Source organism: Chlamydotis macqueenii, chromosome 4, assembly GCF_036417535.1.
Source record: "Chlamydotis macqueenii isolate bChlMac1 chromosome 4, bChlMac1.mat, whole genome shotgun sequence".
Taxonomy (NCBI): Eukaryota; Metazoa; Chordata; class Aves; order Otidiformes; family Otididae; genus Chlamydotis; species Chlamydotis macqueenii.
The window spans coordinates 2,863,811-2,882,238 of NC_141559.1; the positions used below are offsets into that span (position 1 = coordinate 2,863,811).

General features: G+C 47.8%; 1 protein-coding gene across 2 annotated transcripts in view; it reads left to right on the forward strand.

The window, feature by feature from the left end:
- The window catches only part of ALPK1 (alpha kinase 1), a 41,025-nt gene extending 31,401 nt beyond the window's left edge, over window positions 1-9,624 (forward strand). For both annotated transcript variants that reach the window (XM_010129426.2, XM_086747609.1), the window contains exons 7-14: window positions 295-371; window positions 1,501-1,596; window positions 1,849-1,953; window positions 2,384-4,415; window positions 5,175-5,328; window positions 6,207-6,369; window positions 8,220-8,406; window positions 9,031-9,624. In XM_010129426.2, the coding sequence (XP_010127728.2) occupies window positions 295-371; window positions 1,501-1,596; window positions 1,849-1,953; window positions 2,384-4,415; window positions 5,175-5,328; window positions 6,207-6,369; window positions 8,220-8,406; window positions 9,031-9,227 (3,011 nt within the window). In that variant the 3' untranslated portion in view covers window positions 9,228-9,624. The remainder of the gene's footprint in view (window positions 1-294; window positions 372-1,500; window positions 1,597-1,848; window positions 1,954-2,383; window positions 4,416-5,174; window positions 5,329-6,206; window positions 6,370-8,219; window positions 8,407-9,030) is intronic.
- Window positions 9,625-18,428: the final 8,804 nt, after the last annotated feature.

The following is an 18,428-nucleotide window of genomic DNA, read 5'->3' on the forward strand; positions in this document are numbered from 1 at the left end:
CAGCATGGTGGGCTTCTGCATTTGGGGCTTGGTACTTGAGGCCAACAGTCTTAATTTTATGCTTTTGATGTGACCTTTCGTCTTCCATGTTGAGCTGAAGTCTTTCATGAGCATGAAATGTGTGTTTATGCACAGCCAGAAACTAAAGGAAATGAAAAAATGTTCAGTGTCACCAAAGCAAACCATGCCATGGTATGCTTTTACATCTGCTGACTCACAGAGATGTAAAATAAAGTGTTGAAAACCATCTGTAGCAGTAATCTGCTTAGTGACTATTTTTCTGATTTGTTTCAGGGATGTGGTATGAAGCAGCAGAGTTGGTTTGGGCTTCAGTTGTGGGGTATTTCAAACTTCCTCAACCAGATAAAAAGGTAATATTTCCTTCTCCCTCTGGATATCTTTGCCAATCTAATAATCATTCCAGATTAGCTTCAGAAGACTTCAGAAAAAGTGTTTTAGCGCTACTGTTTCAATCATGCACCTCAGACAAGGTTAACACGCAGGACAAATATTCTAGCCTGAGTCTGTACTGCACGTTGTTTTCCGCATGCATGCACAGGCTTAGGGACACCTTTTTCCTGCAGGGGAATGAAAGTATGTAGTTTTCATTAAGCAGCATCAGCTGAAGTGAGCTGTCACTGCAGATGTCACAGGTGCCTCTCACCAGGACAGAATGCAGCCAAGGATTTTATGTATAGATCTATTTATTAGGATGAAGGCTCCTTTTTTTTTTTTTTTTGGAGTAACCAAGCGTGATACCTGTTTGCTGGAGAGTTCACACGCTGCACTACGCTGTTGTGGGTGATGGGTGTTCCCCAACACTGCAGGATCTGAACACCTTGCAACAGCTTGAACACCTTTGTGAGGCTTGGCTGCGCTCATCTTCCACTGTAGAGGAAGCAACAGTCACACCGTCTGTCTGTAGCTAAACAGGAATGTGAACCTAAGGCTTCCAAGTCCTAGGGTGATGCTTTAAGAAGTTTTGTAATTGTACTCCAGCATAGGATGTCCCACAGAAACAGACCTTGTCACCTCTCCTCTCCCGTACCTGAAAGCTTGCCCTCAATCTCAGAAGTGTGTATGTGTGTGGGGGGGGAAATAGTGTTTTTTCAGATATGATTAGCCAAGAGCTGAATGCAACTTCTGGTGATGGTCATGAGACTTCACTTTAATAGAAGGAAACAGCACCTTGGGAAGATGCAGTGCTAGGGAAAATGGAATGCTATTAAAGTTGAAACCTAGAGTTTAGTGGTAATCAGGAGAGCTGCCACTCATGGAGACTCGTACGTATCCACCAGGCTATACTTTCTGCAAATGGAAATTAATAAAATCCTACAAAGGTGATGTCTCTGAGATTCTTAGCAGTCCTTTTCTTTGTATCTTGTTCGTTTGTTTTCTTTTTTTTTCAGTATATTCTGAACAGAACCTGCTTTATTGTGAGCAGTAAAACGCAAAAGACAAGGGGAAAACCACTGCTATAGTTTTCCGTTTCTCTTTCAGGGAATTGCTACTTCCTTGGGTATTATGGCAGACATCTTTGCTTCCATGAATGAGAAGGATTATGCTCGTTTTAAAACCAATGCTGAGATTGACCTGGTAAGCCTTGGCTCGGTATTGGTGCATGTAGATTCTTTAGATGGACTGAATATTGTTGTCCCATATTCACCCACGCTTTGTTCTTCCTCCAGTTCCTTTCCTGTGCTGAAAGGGCTGAAGAAAATTCAGTTTCTCCTGTAACAAAAGCTGCTTTGCTTCAGTCTGACAGGGTTGGTTACCAGGTAGAGCCACCTCTTTGAAAATAAAACCTTTGGGAATAGGTTTTCCCTCTTGCTTTTTTCATTTCACTAGAGCCTTCTCGGAGAGTTCAGCCATCGCTTATTAGCAGCTGCTGAGGCCTGCAAACTAGCGGCAGCCTACAGCCAGTACACCCCGCTGTTTGTCCTCACGGCCGTGGTAAGTGTTAGTCTTCATTCTGATAGTGTTACTTGTCTAAGAGAAGAGTCCAGGCTATTAAATTTGGCTCTAAACTGGCTTTCAAAGATGTCATCATGCAGGGAATTGTCTGTGTTGTGGGTACAATGCTATATGTTGCTCTGAATTCCGATCAGAAGCTAAGCAGGTGAGCAGAAAGCAGTATCTGTCCCCAGACTGAGGATGGGCTTTCAAGCCCACTTGGGAATGCTGCTTCTCCTGTAACTACAGGGGTATTTGAAAGCAAGAAGGGCACGATTGTTTTGTCCAGGAAATACTGCAGCAGGCAGCTAGAGCTGATGTTTGCTTCAAATTGTATAAGGGAAAGGAATATATTTTTTTACTCCCTTTATTTGTCTTCAACAGAGGTCCAGGTTTTTAATTCCCTGATTCCTTTTTCATCCCCTCCTAGAATATCCGTGGGGTGTGTTTGTTGTCCTACAGTCACTCCAAGGACTGTCCCCCAGAAAAGAGAGAGTTCTACTTGTCCAAAGCCAAAGAAGCCTTCGAGATCGGCCTCCTCACCAAGAACGACAACGCTCCCATCACCAGCAAGCAGGAGCTCCATAGTTTTATTAAAGCGGCTTTCTGCCTCGCGACCGTACATCGCTGGCTCTATGGGGAGAGTGAGAAACTCCGTGACGTGAGTCAACTGTGTAGAGAAGCCATGGGAAAACTGCATTCCTACAGCACTTCGTTTACAGAAGAGGAAGAGAAAGGAGAGCTTGCCAAAGAGATCATGTGTCTGATCACATCCGTGAAGAAGCACCTGCAAGTGGAAAGCTTCCCAAATTCTGATGCCAGGTCTTACGTTCCAGACAGTTACAAAGGCACAGCGGAAAAACCTGTCCTGCAACAGGAAGTCAACTTTGAGAAAATCCTTGCCATGCATTCTCAGCATCATCTGTCGGTGTGTGAAGTCTTTGAAAAGACTTGCAGGATTCATAAAACCACACCAGGAGAAAAACAAGTGGGAGCTTGTATTACAACCTTAAGAACAGAAACCAGAAACATAGACACTGTGTGTACTGCTGAAGAAGTGTGGCAGAGGAAGGGCTCTGGGAAAATGTTGAATTCACCAACAGCAGGAAGTAGCTCAGAGAGGCTCGGTGGCCAAAGAAAGAAATACATTGATTCTGATGTGATGAAAATTTCCTTGGATGAAGAGATGGAGCCATTAGAAATAGAAATGAATAATGAAAACAGTGTTTTCAGTGGATGGCAAAACAGGAGTCAAACCAGTACCTCAGAGAGCTCTTGGTGCAAGCTGTCAAAATCGAGTTACTCTTCTAGCTGGGAGGAACTAAGCTGTAATAGCAGCAAAGACCCCCGCAGGGAAGGGCAGCAGCAGGAAAGGGGCTCGGTGGATGAGCAGTGTTGCACCACAGAATCTGATGAAAATGATCAAGCAGCACACGTGCACTCGTTGCGTCCCAGAACCTGGCATCCGTCTCCTCGAGAGCCTCGGCATCGCTGTTGGGGGTCTCCTCAGCCTTCCTCCAAGGTAGATGCGCACCTAGACGGGAAGCTGATAGAGAGGGTGTCTCTTCATGGAGAAGAGCTGTGGGAGAGAAGACACTGTGGAAAGACCTCTTCAGAAAAGAAAGCAGGAGAGGTGAACAACGCGGTTCCTTCCCTTTCCAGCCCTTGCTCTGTTCCTACCAGGCTGGAAGAGGAGGAGAAGTCCTCCTCCCGGGTGGAGCTGGGCTGCAGGACCAAGGACAGCGGCAGAGATGGCGGTGGTGCCTCCGTGTCCCGAATCCGGAGCCGATTTGTATGGGTCCAGCCAGAAGGAGAAACTGCAGACAGCACAGAGGACCTCTCGTTTGACTCGTGTCCCCCTGCAAATGGGGATGCTTCTGTACTGTCAACCAGCATCCAGCCGAAAATGGCCAGTGACTCCTCGGTGCGTGACAGGCTGAAGAAATCTGCTGTGGTGGGACACGGATCTCTCCAAATGCCTGAAGTCGATCCCCAGGCAGAAACAGTAGACCACACTGAATTTGATTTTGTCAGTATTGGGGACTTAGTAAGCAATTGCCCTCCGGCATCTGTTCCAGAGCATCAGTCAACTCCCAGTGCACCAACAGCGTTGCGCTCGAGGGGAGAGATATCCGCAAAGCAGTTTGACTGTGCCACTACTGAAGAAGATGAAGAGAAGTCTCAGGGCATGGCGAGCAGCAAGAGACAATCCAGTTCATCTCTGAGTTCATGGTGCAAATCAGCAGAGATGCCCAAGGGTTCCCCTGAGGGTGCATTTCTGAACCCAAGGGGAAATGGTTTTGTCTTCATGCCTGGGAGAACCAAGGAAGAAATCCTTGACGCTCGATTTCTGAGGGACGATGATTACGTGCAGCTTCTGGCAGGAGTAGAACATAATTGGCTTGTCCAGAGACTGATGCCTACTGGAATTTTTAAGTCTAAACAGCTTCATAAAGCATACTGTAAGTTTCCACGCAGCGACGGGCATTTACACGCAGCAGCAGGTACTCCTGCGGAGAACAGTCTTGACTCGGGCTGTTTAACACGAAGTTTTAGTTGTCATTTATTAGGACTTAATTTTTCTGTCGTTTCATGAGTTTTTGTATAAGAATTTTAGCAGTGGAAGAAGACTCCTTGGAACCATTTTCTCCTGTTTCTTCTTGCCTTTTCTCCATGCCCACTCCGTGCCTCCTGCTTCAGTCCCTTTGCGCAACAGGTAACTTAAGCTGCTTGAGCTTGAGCTCCCTGTGCATGTTCATCAAGCCCTTTCTACCCCATTACCTGAGTCTGTGGTTTGTCACCTGTTTAGATTCCACGTTCCATCCCTGTAAGCTCTCTATTTAAGATAATGATTATGAGGTTAATGATAAACAGCAGCCACACCTTAATATGTAGACACTTGATCAATATATTGAGAAATACAGAAACAGGAGCAACACCACTATAGGCTGCCTCGTTGAGCTCGTTATGTAAAACTCACTTAGGGCTCATCCCATCTTGCATGTCTCAAGCCTGTTAGGCAGTTTTTTGTCATTAGTGTAAAATAGTTAGTTCTGCACCTCCATTCTTCTTAGCATGTGTTTTATAGCCCTGTACTTTGCTTTCAGAGGAGCCTGGATATCTTTTCTCCTGGGTGCTGGTTATCTCATCCCTCAGCACAGGCATAGAGCAATCCTGTGGAACTGTCCATTCTACTCACTGTATTTTTATTTTTTTTGTAGCTGCTCTTCTTTTAAAATACTCAAAGAAGTCAGGCCTCTGGACAGGCCAAGAGACAGCTGTCTTCATTGGGGACTACCTGAACGTGGCAAAGGAAGGGAAACAGAGAAGTGTGTTTTGGATACATTTCCTGCACCAAGAGGAAACCCTGGGAAGGTATTAATCAAACCAATTCCTGAAACAAAACGTTTGTCAGCGCTACTTCTGTGGAAATATGAATGAAAACTGGTAAGATTAGTCTTATAGCTGTGACTCAGCTAGTCCGGTGCCTTGTTAGGCAGTAGCTTTTATCAATTATTTTCAGAAGACAGTACAAGTTTTTACTTGGACGGCTACAGAAATTGTCGTTGCGGTGGGAGATTATTGTTTCTGTAGTCTGTTTCAACCTAGTTTACGTTTGGTTAGATTTTGACTGGTTTGGTTTTTTTTGTGTGTTGGTTTTTGTTTTTGTTTTTGTTTTTTTTTTTTTCCCCTGCAGCAGGAATGTTTTATGGCTTTCCCAAATCCCTTGGGCATTTTGGCAATCTTTCCCATCACTCCATGTAACTCTACTTTTTAATTTCTGGGAAGAAAAAGCTAACAGCCATGGTAGCGTTCATTGGCTCACGACAACTCTTATGCCTGACTTCACCTTTGTCTGTGCTGGGATATTCTCATGGGAGCTTCTGTGTTACTTCCCTCTTACTTGACCTCTAGCTTTGCATTAGAGAATTAGCAAAAAAAAAAAAAAAAAAAAATTGTCTTGCAATACCTGTAGGCAGAAAGGTGTTCTAGTTGCTTTTCTTCAATTCTAGCAGCGGGTTTATGCCATGGATGCATCTGCGCTGAAAGCAGGATTAAAATCACCTAGTTGCTTCGTAAAGGCCTCCACACCAGGAGAGCTCTGCTGACTGCTTATTGCAGGTTTTAGGTTGTAATTAGAAGTAGCTTATGAATTATTATGGGTTAAAACCAGTATTTTAACTGCCTCTGAGTCAGGTCTCCCTTCAGAGATCATGCAGAACTGGCTATGCCAAACACTTCTCTTTGTTTAGGTACGTTGGGAAAGAATATAAAGAAGAAAAAGGACTACTTCATCATTTCAGTGACGTGGAACGGCAAATGACTGCCCAGTACTACGTGACGGAATTCAACAAAAGGCTGTATGAGCAAAAGGTCCCCACCCAAATCTTCTACATCCCATCTGCAGTACTCCTGGTAAGAACTGTCTTCTGAGCAGTACAAAGGAATTGGTGGGAAGAGCATCTTAAGTCAATTTTTATTTTAAAATACTAGCAGTTAAGCTGCATCTAGATGACAAACTGTCTTGCAGACAAGCTGGTCTGCTGCAGGACAACTTTGAGGCCTTTTCTGCATGATGATGATTTCAGGAACGCAGGACTGGCAAGGAGCTCCTTGTGACTCACCGAGTCCAGTGCCCTGATGTCACAGGCAACAGCACTTGCACAATCCCTTTTTATACTTGTTAAGCTCTAGCTTAAAAGCAGCTGTGTTGTGTTTTGTGTTTTAACCTTCATTGTTCTAGAGCTTCTGTCTTGATGTCTGGAAAACTTCTGCTGTTTTCTAACCTAAAATCCGTCAATTTATATTGGTTGTCTTTCTCGCAACTTCCTTGAGGCCTAGATTTAAGGAAGGAGCAGCGATAACATCCCCTCATAGCCTCTCTTCTCTAGGCTAGGGAAGCCAAGCTCATTTTAGCGTGACCTCAAGATACCAATCTGCCTTCCTCTGTTCATCCGTGAGACCCTGAGGCTGAGCCGGGCCATGAGCTTCACCGAGGCCATGGATCCGTCAGCCGCCTCTCGCCAAGGAGCGTTTCTGTCCCTCCATCCCAGTGCTCCAGCCTCAGAGATGGGCTGCAGAGAGCCACAAGAACCAAGTGTCTGAGAGCTGCCTGGGATGTGGAGTTATCTGAGAGCTCCTGGGAGGAAGGGGCAGAAAAGTCATGAGAATTACTCTCTTGAGTGAGTTGAAAAAAAACCAAACAAGGAGCTTGGAGCTGGAAGTTTGGGGTTAGTCTCTTTAACCAGCAAAAACCAGCTGCTAAAATAACCCTGTACTCAGCCAAAGAAACAGCCACTTCTTATCGTGGGAGGTGCTTGTTTGCCTGCTCAGTTTTTAACGTGGAGTTTGAGGAGGCTGCGTTAGACGTGCCCTCAAGTCTTAATGCACAGATCATACTGGTCTGATGTGTTGCAGGTAACTGGAGCCAGGACAGCTCTTGCTTCTGCCCCCTTTCTTCTGCACGATGGCTGTGAGGACAGCATGTAAAGCCATGAGACAGATGGCTGTGCCGTGCCAGCGCCCAGCCTGACCGTTAGAGGCAGGAGCTGCATGTGGGTGACCTGGCACAGGGTTAAAGCTGCCACCCAGCCCCCCGGGGCAAAGTTAAGGATCTTTTATTTATTTTTACGCTTAGCTTTCCATTTGAGTCCTCGTGTTTCGAGTACGGAGAGCTACCGTCCACGGTACAGCGCCAAACTCTACTGTTTCATTCAGAGTAGGTATATGATAGCATGCTGTGTGTATTACTGGTTCTGTTAGCCGTTCTGGCACTGGATCTGGCTCTATGCCACTCGCTAATAAGGCCTAATGAGGGTCTGGCGTCAGTACTTACAAGTCTCTGAACACAGAAATGACTAAAAAACCCCCTAAACCCTCCCACTGGTTATTTACACGCTGAAGAAGGACCAGGTGCAGGTTTACCCAAATCTTCTCAGCATTCTAGCTCATTCTTTAGACATAGTCTCCTGGAAAAAAAAGTTTCCTGCTTGCTGGGCAAACTAGATATTTCTAGAATTCATTGACAGTTAGCCCTGTCAAGCTGGCTTTGTGTTGGATCCTGTTCCATCCTTTGTTCTACTTAAATGTGAGCTGCTCATCTGAACAGCCTGTGTTTTGCATCAGCAGTGGGGTAACATGGAGATGCTTTCCATCTGTCTTACGATGGAAAGTTCTAGGAGGGGAAAACAAGACTTCAGTGAGAGGAGCTTTAGCATCTGTTTTCATGTCTCTGCTTGCCTGACTGTCGTTAACTTTCTTTTCAGATACTGGAAGACAGAACTATACAAGGATGTGTGAGCGTGGAGCCCTACATCCTCGGGGAGTTCGTGAAGCTGTCGAATAACACGAAGGTGGTAAAGAATGAGTACAAAGCCACGGAGTACGGTCTAGCCTACGGCCACTTCTCCTATGAGTTCTCCAATGGAACAGATGTCGTTGTCGATCTGCAAGGTTTGTGTTGCGGTAAACTTGATTTCTTGCGTGTCCTCTCGTGTTGCAGAATATGCTATGTAAAGGACATGCTGTCTCTGGATGACGTAAAGCGAGGGAGGTATGTACAGGTATGTGTTTGCCTTCAGCAGTGCTCTTGTTCTCCGCTGCCTCACAGCAAGAGCACGCAAGCTGCACGCTCCCAAGTGCGCCACAGCTTCACGCCGTGGAGTGATCTGCATCCAGGTAGGCTCAAGGCAGTCTGCAAGGATGTGTCTTCTGGAACCACCTAAAGGAGAACCACTAAAAAGAGGCAGCAAGTGTTGTCACGCCTCTTCCTTCTTATAGATGGCAAGCCTAAAAAGAGATCTCCTATTCAATTAATTGAGAATGGAGCTCTTGGGTTAAGAGCCAAGTCTAAAACCTTTCAGGCTCCACCTTCAGCACATGGATGTCTTTGGGATGTCAATTTCGTTCAATATTAATTACATACCTCTTGGGGGTCTGCTTTTACTGACATAGGTGCAAACTGGGATTCGCTGCAGTGACCTTAACAGCCCGTGGGCTGTGCCGGGCAGACAGTCCCGAGCACCATAACGCAAAGGCTGTGATGTCAGATACCAAGATGTATCCTTTCCTCCGCAGGCTGGGTGACGGGTAACGGGAAAGGCCTCATCTACCTCACAGACCCACAGATTCATTCTCTTACCAGCAGAGATGTTTCACGCTCCAACTTTGGGAAGAAAGGAATTTATTACTTCTTCAGCAATCAACACGTGGAGTGCAATGAAATCTGTCGCTGCCTTTCTTTAAGGAGACCCTCAGAAGAGGTGCTCATGTAGACTCACATGAGACAGTCACACAAAGAATGACCTTAAGCTGGACAGTATTTTCTCCTACACATTTCCAGGAGCGTTTTGTCTTTGTGAGAACAGAACCACTCAGGGGATACCCACGTGAGTCACGCCAGTTGTTACTTGCACAGGTTTGGTAAGTTCTGGTCTTTGCATCCAGGCTGGTAATACCATGTTATCACCTCATGTACCATCTGAACCTCTTGTTGTTGTAGCCATCTGTAAGAATTAAGAGAAGAAGAGTAAGAAAAGGGCCTCCCAAATTCAGCTAGAGGTGTACTACAAGACTTTAAAAACTTCTAATCTGTTCAGACCCAGTAATGGCAACAGGCACCATCTGCTCTTTGGAAATGGAATGTGAGATGGAGTGAGACAGAAGCAGAGAATTGTTTTTCAACCATCTGTACAATTTTCAAAAACTTCAATAAATGCTTCAGGGAATAAACGGTAATGTTTTGATTTGCTTCAAACGTAAGTAAGTTCATTTCAGAGGTGTGCATGTGCATATGCATATGTGACCACACAGCATCTAAAGGGTTGGAAATATGATTTTAATTCTTAACAGCTAGGAAAACTCTACTGCTCTGCAAGGAAAAAAAAAGGAGTTCTTGAACCAAGACACGCTTTACAGGAATGATTTAGCACTGCTACGTTTAACAAACTCTCGGACAACTTTCCCAAGAAAGGAACAGGTCTCACTTAAGGGCAGCACTGCTCTTCTGCCTGTAATTAAAGTGAGCACCACAGATTTGGTGATAGATTCTGTAACGAATTCCCACAGATCATCTCACTGGACGTGAGTGCAGCCGTTTGTACAAAGCAGCGGTGCTGGGGGCACTCCGGTGCCTGATACGCACAGAGTACGCAGCCGCAGTGCCGGTTTTGGCTCCAGCTAGGCAGGCAAAGCACTCCCTCCCGTTGAGCCTCCGTCGTCCAGCCTCACGGAGCTGTGTGGTGGAAAGCATAAAACGCACGTCTGATAATTTTTCAGTGATATACTTACGCACTGCGCCTACCTACAGTCCACACTGAGGTCTTCCCACCCCGCTCTGCTCATACCGCCAGAAACTGGATTTGTACCTACACCATGAGGAGTTTTCTTGACATCTCCACCTGTGCTGGGACCAGGCCTTACTATCATGCATGCAAACAGCTGCCGCTTTGTCCTTTAACTCCAACATTTCCAGCAGAATTTGGGTTATTGTGTGTGGTTGTCATCGCGCATACTGGGAGAGCCCCTGATTTTTAACACCGGGACCAAACAGCCTGTGGCGTGTATGCTGGCCACATGCTTCAGCGGTGCCTGCCTGGGTTAGAGGCAGCTGCAGCCTTTTGCTTTTTATGAAACAATCTTTTTTTTTTTTTTTGCTTTTGTTGGGTGTTTTTTTTTTTTTTTTTCATTAACCAAAGCGTGCAATTCATTCATGTGACCTCCTTTGCCACCTTCAGCAATTCACATCCTGATAACCACTCACCTACCTCCCCGAGGCCCGACGGCGGGAGTTACTCTGTCACAGTAAATTTCAGAAGCACGTGGTGGAAAGCAGTGCCCTCCCAACTCGGTGAATTCTGGCGGAACAGCTGAAATCTTACTTTTTTTTCTCACACAGACTGGTCAGCTGAAAAGAGTCAAACCTGCTGGCATGGTTAGATAATGTATACGTATGCTATAGAGAAAACAGCCATGAAAAAAGAGGGGAGGGGAGCTGCTCCCACAACATGCTGCACCCCTTCAATGCTCAGTTAACCGTGTCTGGTTGAAAGAAATAAAAAAATAGGCAACATAACCCACATTCAGACTATGATGAAAGAAGCATTTTCAAATCAAGTATGCTGATTAATGCATTTTGTCTTATAAGATGGACAGTTGAATATTTTTATCTGCTGCAGAGAGGCTGTTAATGAGTTGCCTGGCCAGGATGAGTGGGCTTCACCCTTCCTTTCCTGGGGGCGATTCACCTGCACAGGCTCACAGGAGGGTGCTTGTTTCAGCCTCTGCCAGGGACACATTGTGGGTTTTATTAAAAGCAGAGGGCATATTTTTGCATCTGTAGGACGCAGCTGATTTTTCCATACCACAGGAGAAAGAAAATGATCTTATCTTCTTCTAGTACATCTTTCCTGCCGTCACCAGCCTGACTGGCAGCAGCAAAGCTACTTCTGGGGAAGTTCAAGCAACAGTTACGCACATTCCCCTGAACATACGTGCCACATACGACTGGAATAACACACAGGCCTGAAGCTGACATTTGTTGCTGCCTATCCAGCCAAAAGAGACTACGAGGAGACCAAGATTTTAATTTTCCAAGAGTATGCCAACACCTCTGGAATAACTGTGTACTCTCACGTGTATTATGGGGTTTTTAACTTGGAAGATAGTAAGGAGCTTTCCCGCTCCATCAGCAGTGAAAACCTGCCTTCATTTCCAATTTTCCTCTTCTCCTCCAAAGCCCTGATGTCCCCCTGCCCTCGAGCTCAAAGGCTGGGATCGTTTTTTGGGGAGATTTTCCCAACGAGAAAGGGAACACAGCATCGCACTCCCACAAAAAGATGGGTCCCCAACAGAGAGTTAGCTTTTAACAAAACCGTCTGCTTTTGTTTCTGCAGCCAGCAGAGATTTTTAGGCTTTTGTTCCCGCTTTTTAGCAACGCTGTTGTTTTCTAGGTGATGTTTGTGCCGCGTTGTTTGGAAAGATGCCCTATCGCCGCACTGACCGATTAGAACTAGGTGTAAAGAGGGAGAAGCAAGAGAAGAAGAAAAAAAAAAAAAATTAAATCTCTTTATTATGGTGCATAAACCTTCAGTGTTGGGGAGCTGGGCAGCTGCGCAGGAAGAAAAATGCATTCAAAAATATAATGCTAGTGTGAATAATCCTTTCTCGAACGCTGCTTGCAGGCCGCTTCAGCTTTGTCAGGTGAACTTGAACTGGGCCATCAGCTTTGCTGCCTGTTCCCATTGCACACTGTCTGTCACCCCGGGGCATTCAGCATCTTGACTGTTGTTAAAAGCCAGCAAACAATCCATCATTGAGCCGGGGAGTCGCTCGCTCATAGAAAAGTAAAATCGGCATGTGACGGTACACTCGGCCCCAGTGTTTCGCAGATTAAAGTGAGACATGGAAACTCACGTGTTACTGGGAAGATTAAGCCCGCTATCTTGTTCCGCAGCCAATAAAGGACGGCCTTGTCCGCAGCGGTGGGGAAATGCTGGCTTTAACCAAGCGACAAACGCTGCGCGTACATAGCTCCGTGCTCCGGCGAGAGAGCGCCGAGCTCTGAAGAGGAAACAAAGCTAGTTAGCGAGATCTCGGGGAATTAATAGGCAGCAGAGATGCTGTGTTAAAGCCTCTCTGCAGAGGCTTTCCCTTTTCTATAGAGACAATTAAAAGCAAAACAAAACCTCCCGGACAATCTCCGCGGAACAAAGTGTCCTAATACGCTGCCGGCAGCCGGCCCCGCGGTGTCAGCTCTAATAGCACAGGCAGTTTTGAGACCCCTGAAATGTAACGCCTTTTCCAGCTTGTGCCTCTTGTTCACAGAAAGAAAAAATATTTGTGTTCGGACATGCTCCTAAATAAATCTACTTGTGGGAAATGTTACTTATTTTGGATTTTTTTTTCCTAATATCTGCTTTTAGCAGCTGATTTCTTTTCTTGGTTTGTAGCGTACGTTTTACCATCTCAGCCAAAGTCATGGCTACTCACAGTTAAATTTAGTACCACGTATCAGCCTGTCTGCTTCCCTGTTAAAATGGACATCATCGTATTTCACGCTGTAGCTTCTCCAGGTCTCACTCGTTACATGTCAGAAATATTGGTCCTTCACGAGTGCAGGCGCTCCGTCTTCATCCAGGGCTTGGACGCTGGAAATCTGGCATTAATGCGCTCTGTAACCTCATCGCCTGAAGAACTTGGACACATACGTGGCCCCAAACACATATAGAACTTAAATTATCAGTTCGTAATTGTGGTATAAATAGGTGGTTATTGGAAGAAATAAGCAGTTAACTCAGGCTGATGAGGGAACATTTAATATTTTGGCTGGAAGTTTCATCTTGGAGCTACTGAGCAAAAAAATTGCTGTTCTGCTATTTCCTCAGGTTTCAGAAGAAAGTCTTTTGACCCAATCGAGACTTAGGGAATACTTTTTTCTTTTTTTTTTCCTTTTTTTTTTTTTTTTTTTAAGAGATGTGATGGTTTATATTAAATAACTGGCTACCAAGGGTGCTTTTTTGACCTGATTAATTACAACACGCTCCAGAATCCAACAGAAGAGCTCGGTATGGCCATTAAGAGCCAGTCAACACTGTGGTCTCTACAAAATGAGCGAAACCGTGTTGTGTTGGTACAGTGAGGTGTTATCTGTACCCTGTAGTACACACGCACTGAGTGCTGAAGTCTGAAGAAACATTTCCTCCTCTTTGCTACAGCAGCCACCTCAAGGACTTGGATTTACACCCTGCGCAAGCGCTGCAGTAAGTCGGACACAAAAACGTCCCACTCTCGTCGAGGTGATGCCGTGCTGTCCCGTCCTTCCGGGAAGATGTTTGCTTGAAGAGGTTTTTCCCCGCGTGCCTGCAGGTACCCAGGTGAAAGGCAGGGGTTTTGTTTACTGTGTGTTGTGTGCTCGTGCATAAAGGTGAATAAATTTGATACTGAGAGGGTGCAAACCGATGCAACCAAAGCCTGTTAACCACAGGCAGAATTATTTTCTCACTCTTTGGCTGATACCTAATGCCACCATGAAGCGCTTTGGGGAACTTCTTTTACAAAAGCTGCGGTGTGAAACAGAGACTCACAATGATACACGGCTGAGCCAGGCTTGCCTCCGTCCCTCTCCATCCGCGTCGGCAGCAGCAGCATCCTGGGCTATTAAGGCCAGCGCAGAGCAGGCGCGGAGTGACCCCCTCCAGCTGTGAGGCAGCCCCCGCACGCGAGGCAGCACGTCCCTGCTGCCCTAAACCCGGCGTCAGCTGCCCCGGGAGCCCAGCTGCTGGATTTAGGCATCGGTCCTTTACCGGAAAGAGCTATTCACAGGGAAAGCTTCACGTGAGCAAGCTTGGAAAAGCAGCCTGCGCTGCTGGACCTCTTCTGCGTGGCAAAATTCAGCGCTAACCCTGAACGAGGCAGCACCAGCCTCCTCCGTGAGCTCCTTCCCGCTGTGTGGCTTGGTGGCAGGGATGGGATTGCTCTTCCAGGGGAAGGGAAACCCGGCACGCGCAGCTCTGGCTCCAGGCGCTGTTTACAGGTGCTGTGGCGCACTGTTGTGACCATTGAAATAACCAGAACGGGGATGTTTGCAGCAAAACACTGACTGATGACTGCCACTGTCGCCTCGCTGCCTTGGAGGGAGGACCCAGCACCCAGGGGTGCCTTTCCTCCCTCGCTTAACAGCCAAGTGAAACCCAAACTGCCGTGCCGGCTCCGGGGGCTGCCGTCCCCTCCGAGCAGGCCATCACGTTAATAGAGGTTGATTTGCAAACGGCGTCGCGCGCGCCCCCCCCAGCCCCCTCCCGTGCCCCCCTTTGCCTGACTCCCGCTTTTCTGCTCAATGGCACAGATGCTGCTTTGTGCTGCCCAGGACCAAGCAGCTATTAGCAGCAAATCCAGCGAGGGAAATTAATGAAGGCGACTACTAATAAAAGACAGCTCAGGACAGCCATACCAACTTGCTCCGAGCAGTAATTAACTTTTTTTAAAACTCATGAAGGTAAATATGCCATCAGCTTTGGGCCGGTCTCTCTTCTTTTTAATAAAAGGAGGGGGAAGGGAGGCTGTGTGTCGCAGCCGCCCCAGCACCGTCCGTATTCCCTCTCTGCACGCTGCCGGCCGCTGCGAAGCACCGCCGAGCAACCCTCCGTCACAGGCACGCTCCCTGATTCAGCAGTCCAAAGATTTATTTTTATTATTTTCTCCAATCAATTTTTAAAGGCTTTATTTTAAATCTTAGCACTGCGAGATCGCTGCCGCTGTTGAAGCAGAAGTTTGAAGTTGGTACAAGAAGTCAGAGGGGTGAGAAGGTTGCTGGAGGTTTGCTGGACCTGCACAAACGTGGCAGCATCACAGGCTGAAGGCAAGATACATCCGTAAGTGGAAAGCATAAGTTAGCTTGTCAGAGCAAAAGAGTCTGTCTTAGACTTCAAGATGCAAGATTTGGCACTGTAGTAAGATAACAACCTACACCAGGTTAAAAAAAAAAAAAAAAAAAATCCCACCAGGGTTTCTCTTGGTGCAAGTGGACGGCAGCGCTGCGATTGCTGTGCAAAAGATGGGTGCTTGAGATTTTTTTTTGGTACAGAAATTGGGGCTGCATGGGCCAAATCCACACGTAATAAAGGCAAAATGTTGTGAAGTCCAAGCCCTTGCAGAACTGATGGGTACAATTCACGCCCCGGTGATAAATTGCGGTCCTTCCCATCCCTCTGCCTCTGGTGGCTTCTTTACCCTACGCGCGACCCGGGGATTCCCAAGACCGTGAGTTACCTTTTCACGTGCCTTATCCCAAACAGGGGCTGGCGTGAGCAAACCCTGTGCTGACAGCTCCCCGTGCTCGCGCTCGGGCAGCTCCTGCTTCTTGGTTTTCCCCGCTGAGGCCAAGCAGCCCCATTCCGCCGCCGACCGGCGGGGATTTGCCGCTGGGCGCAGCTGCCCGAGCCGCTTGCTGCTGAGCCCGGCTCTCCCGCGAAGCTTTCTAGCCTGCCTTGAAAAACACTGGCTGCTTTTCACCGTTAGCCTTGCTCCTGGCTCACTTTTATTCCTTCACGCTGAGTTTATCTGATTACTTCGGCCGAGGGAACCAGACGGCCTGTTGACAGCCCCGGTGAATGCTCAGAACGTCCCTCCCCAGGCAGAGAGCGGCTTGCGGGATGAGCCTGGGGGCAAATAGAAGTCCCAAGGGGCTTTACTGCTGCCAGGCAAAGCAGAGCCCAAATTTCTACGGCAAAGGTGGGGGAGCCAAGCGCTCCCATCGTCTACGAGGGCTGAGAGCTGGGATTTGGTGTCTTGTCCCACGAGAGCGTCGCAGGGAGAGGAAGCTGGGCACAAAACCAGGCATCCCTCGGCCACCTGCAGCCCCCTGGGCTCCTGGCCCCCCAAAGATCTCCCCTCGCCCCCATGGCGGGACCAGCAGCTGCTGCTCGTGCCCCCGGGGTGCTGATCCCCAACCCCCCGGGGTACCAAAACCCCCTCCCCTCCTTCTCGTTCCCCCCGCGTCGGTGGGGCTGTGCGAGGCGGCTGCGGACGCGGGACCTGCAGATGACAAAAACAAAGCAGAGGGGGGAAGCGTGGGGAACAGGGCCCTCAGAGGCTGGACCAGCTTGGCGGCGATGGATGATGGGCTTTTCCCCCAGTAGAATACTTCTTAAACATCATAAAACTGAAAAGGTTAATTGTTTTTCCTGAGACATCAGCTTAAAAGCTCGCCGTATATTTGATGGAGAGGAGAGGAGGGACTAGGACATCCCGATCTGAGGAGTGTGAGCCCCAAACTGGAGGACCAACCCTACTGTGTAAGAAGCAAGCAGATGAAACCAGTGAAAGACTGAGTCTCGGAGGAAAAAGTACTGAAATGCAAAAAAAAAAAAAACCAAAAAACACCAAACCCAGGCCATGAGGAAAGCCAGAGTCCAAGGGGAGGCTGTAGGAAGGTCTGCGCCGTGGACTGTCCCCAGCCTGAAATGGTGAAAGGCAAAACTTGTCTTCTCTGCAACGGGAACGGGAGATTTAGGAGGGCGTTCAGGACGGAGAGAGGATGGAGGCAGGCGGCAGCACGCCTGTCGCCAGACAGAAGGCAGCGACACAAGGATCGGCGTGGGATCTTGCTTTTCGTCTGCAGAGAGACATGCGCCCTTTCGTACACCAAAATACGTATTTTACGAATATTTTGGGGTGGGCTTTCTCAGTTGCATACCTGTTTTCTTAGGGAAATAAGAAAAGATGTAACCGTTTCGTATCCCAGTTAAAACATTGTGCGATAACGAATACGTCCAGTGTTCAAAAGGACAGCCAGTGTTAATTAATTAATTACTTAATGTCGTACACACTGCGGTAACAAAGCCGTTAGGGAGCACTGTGGGGTGCCCCGTAGCAGGTGAACCCTCATCTCCTCCTTTCCCAGCGTAACGGCCTTACTTCTTCGCCATCACGCAACCCAACTATCGCTGCGACAATATCGGTAAAACCCGGGGAGCGGGTTTATTGAAGCCCAACCTGAGGCACCGGAATTAGGAAATTTGTTGGTTTTTTTTTAATCTCAGCTCTCCTTGCTGAACCGAAGTGTCTTCAGATTTCCCTAGAAAGTTGAATTTACAGCTCTTCTACCTTCATTTTGCACCTCGGTGAGCGTCCAGGAGCTCAGCAGCGAGGTGCCCGAGCCCGAAAGGCCGGCTCTCTGCCTTGGCTCCTAGGAGAGAGGGCGAAAGCTGAGCTTAAAATCTGCCAGCCAGACGAGGGCTGTGTCGGGAAGACTCTTTTTTTTTTTTTTTTTTTTTTAATTACGCCGATAGGTTGGAAGATTTATGCCTGACATGAAAGCAAGCGAGCGCAAGCCCTTGGGGTGCGGCTGCTGTCACGCCGGCGCTAGTTTGGCTTCTTGTCGCTGTTCTTTATGCCAAGGGAGGGCTGTAAACCCCCTCGGGGGCCATCGAGCTGCCCCTCCAGCTCTGACGGCGCGGGGAAGCTTTTATGCCAAAATACAATACACAGAAGGATCATCAACACATGTTATTACGGCGAGGTGCTGCCATGGAAACTGCTCCCAGGTTTTCCGCTTCGTCCGGAGAGGTGCTTTCCCATCCCGCAGCCCCCGGTCCCGTTCCAGGTTGGCTGCCATCGTCTCGGGAGCCGTTGATTTCTGGGGAGACGCAGCTCCGGTTGGGGCCGGGACATCCCATCACCTCCAAAAATGGGTTGTCTGAGAGGAAAGAGGGAATGAATTAAACTTCAAGGGAAGAAAGAGGGAACACGTAGCACAGGAGGCTGAGGGGTCTGTACGTGGGATGGAAGGAAGCATCTCCAGGATGATGAACCTGGCGAGAAGCCACACTGAGCCACCCAAAATGGCCCTCCCGCTCCCGCGTGGCTCGGCGCCCATCCCATCCATCCCGGCCTTCGGAAGAGCCCAAGGCCCCTACTCCAGCGCTCCCTAAAAGCAAGAGAGAAACTGGGAAGGAGAATGAGACCCGACCAGAAAA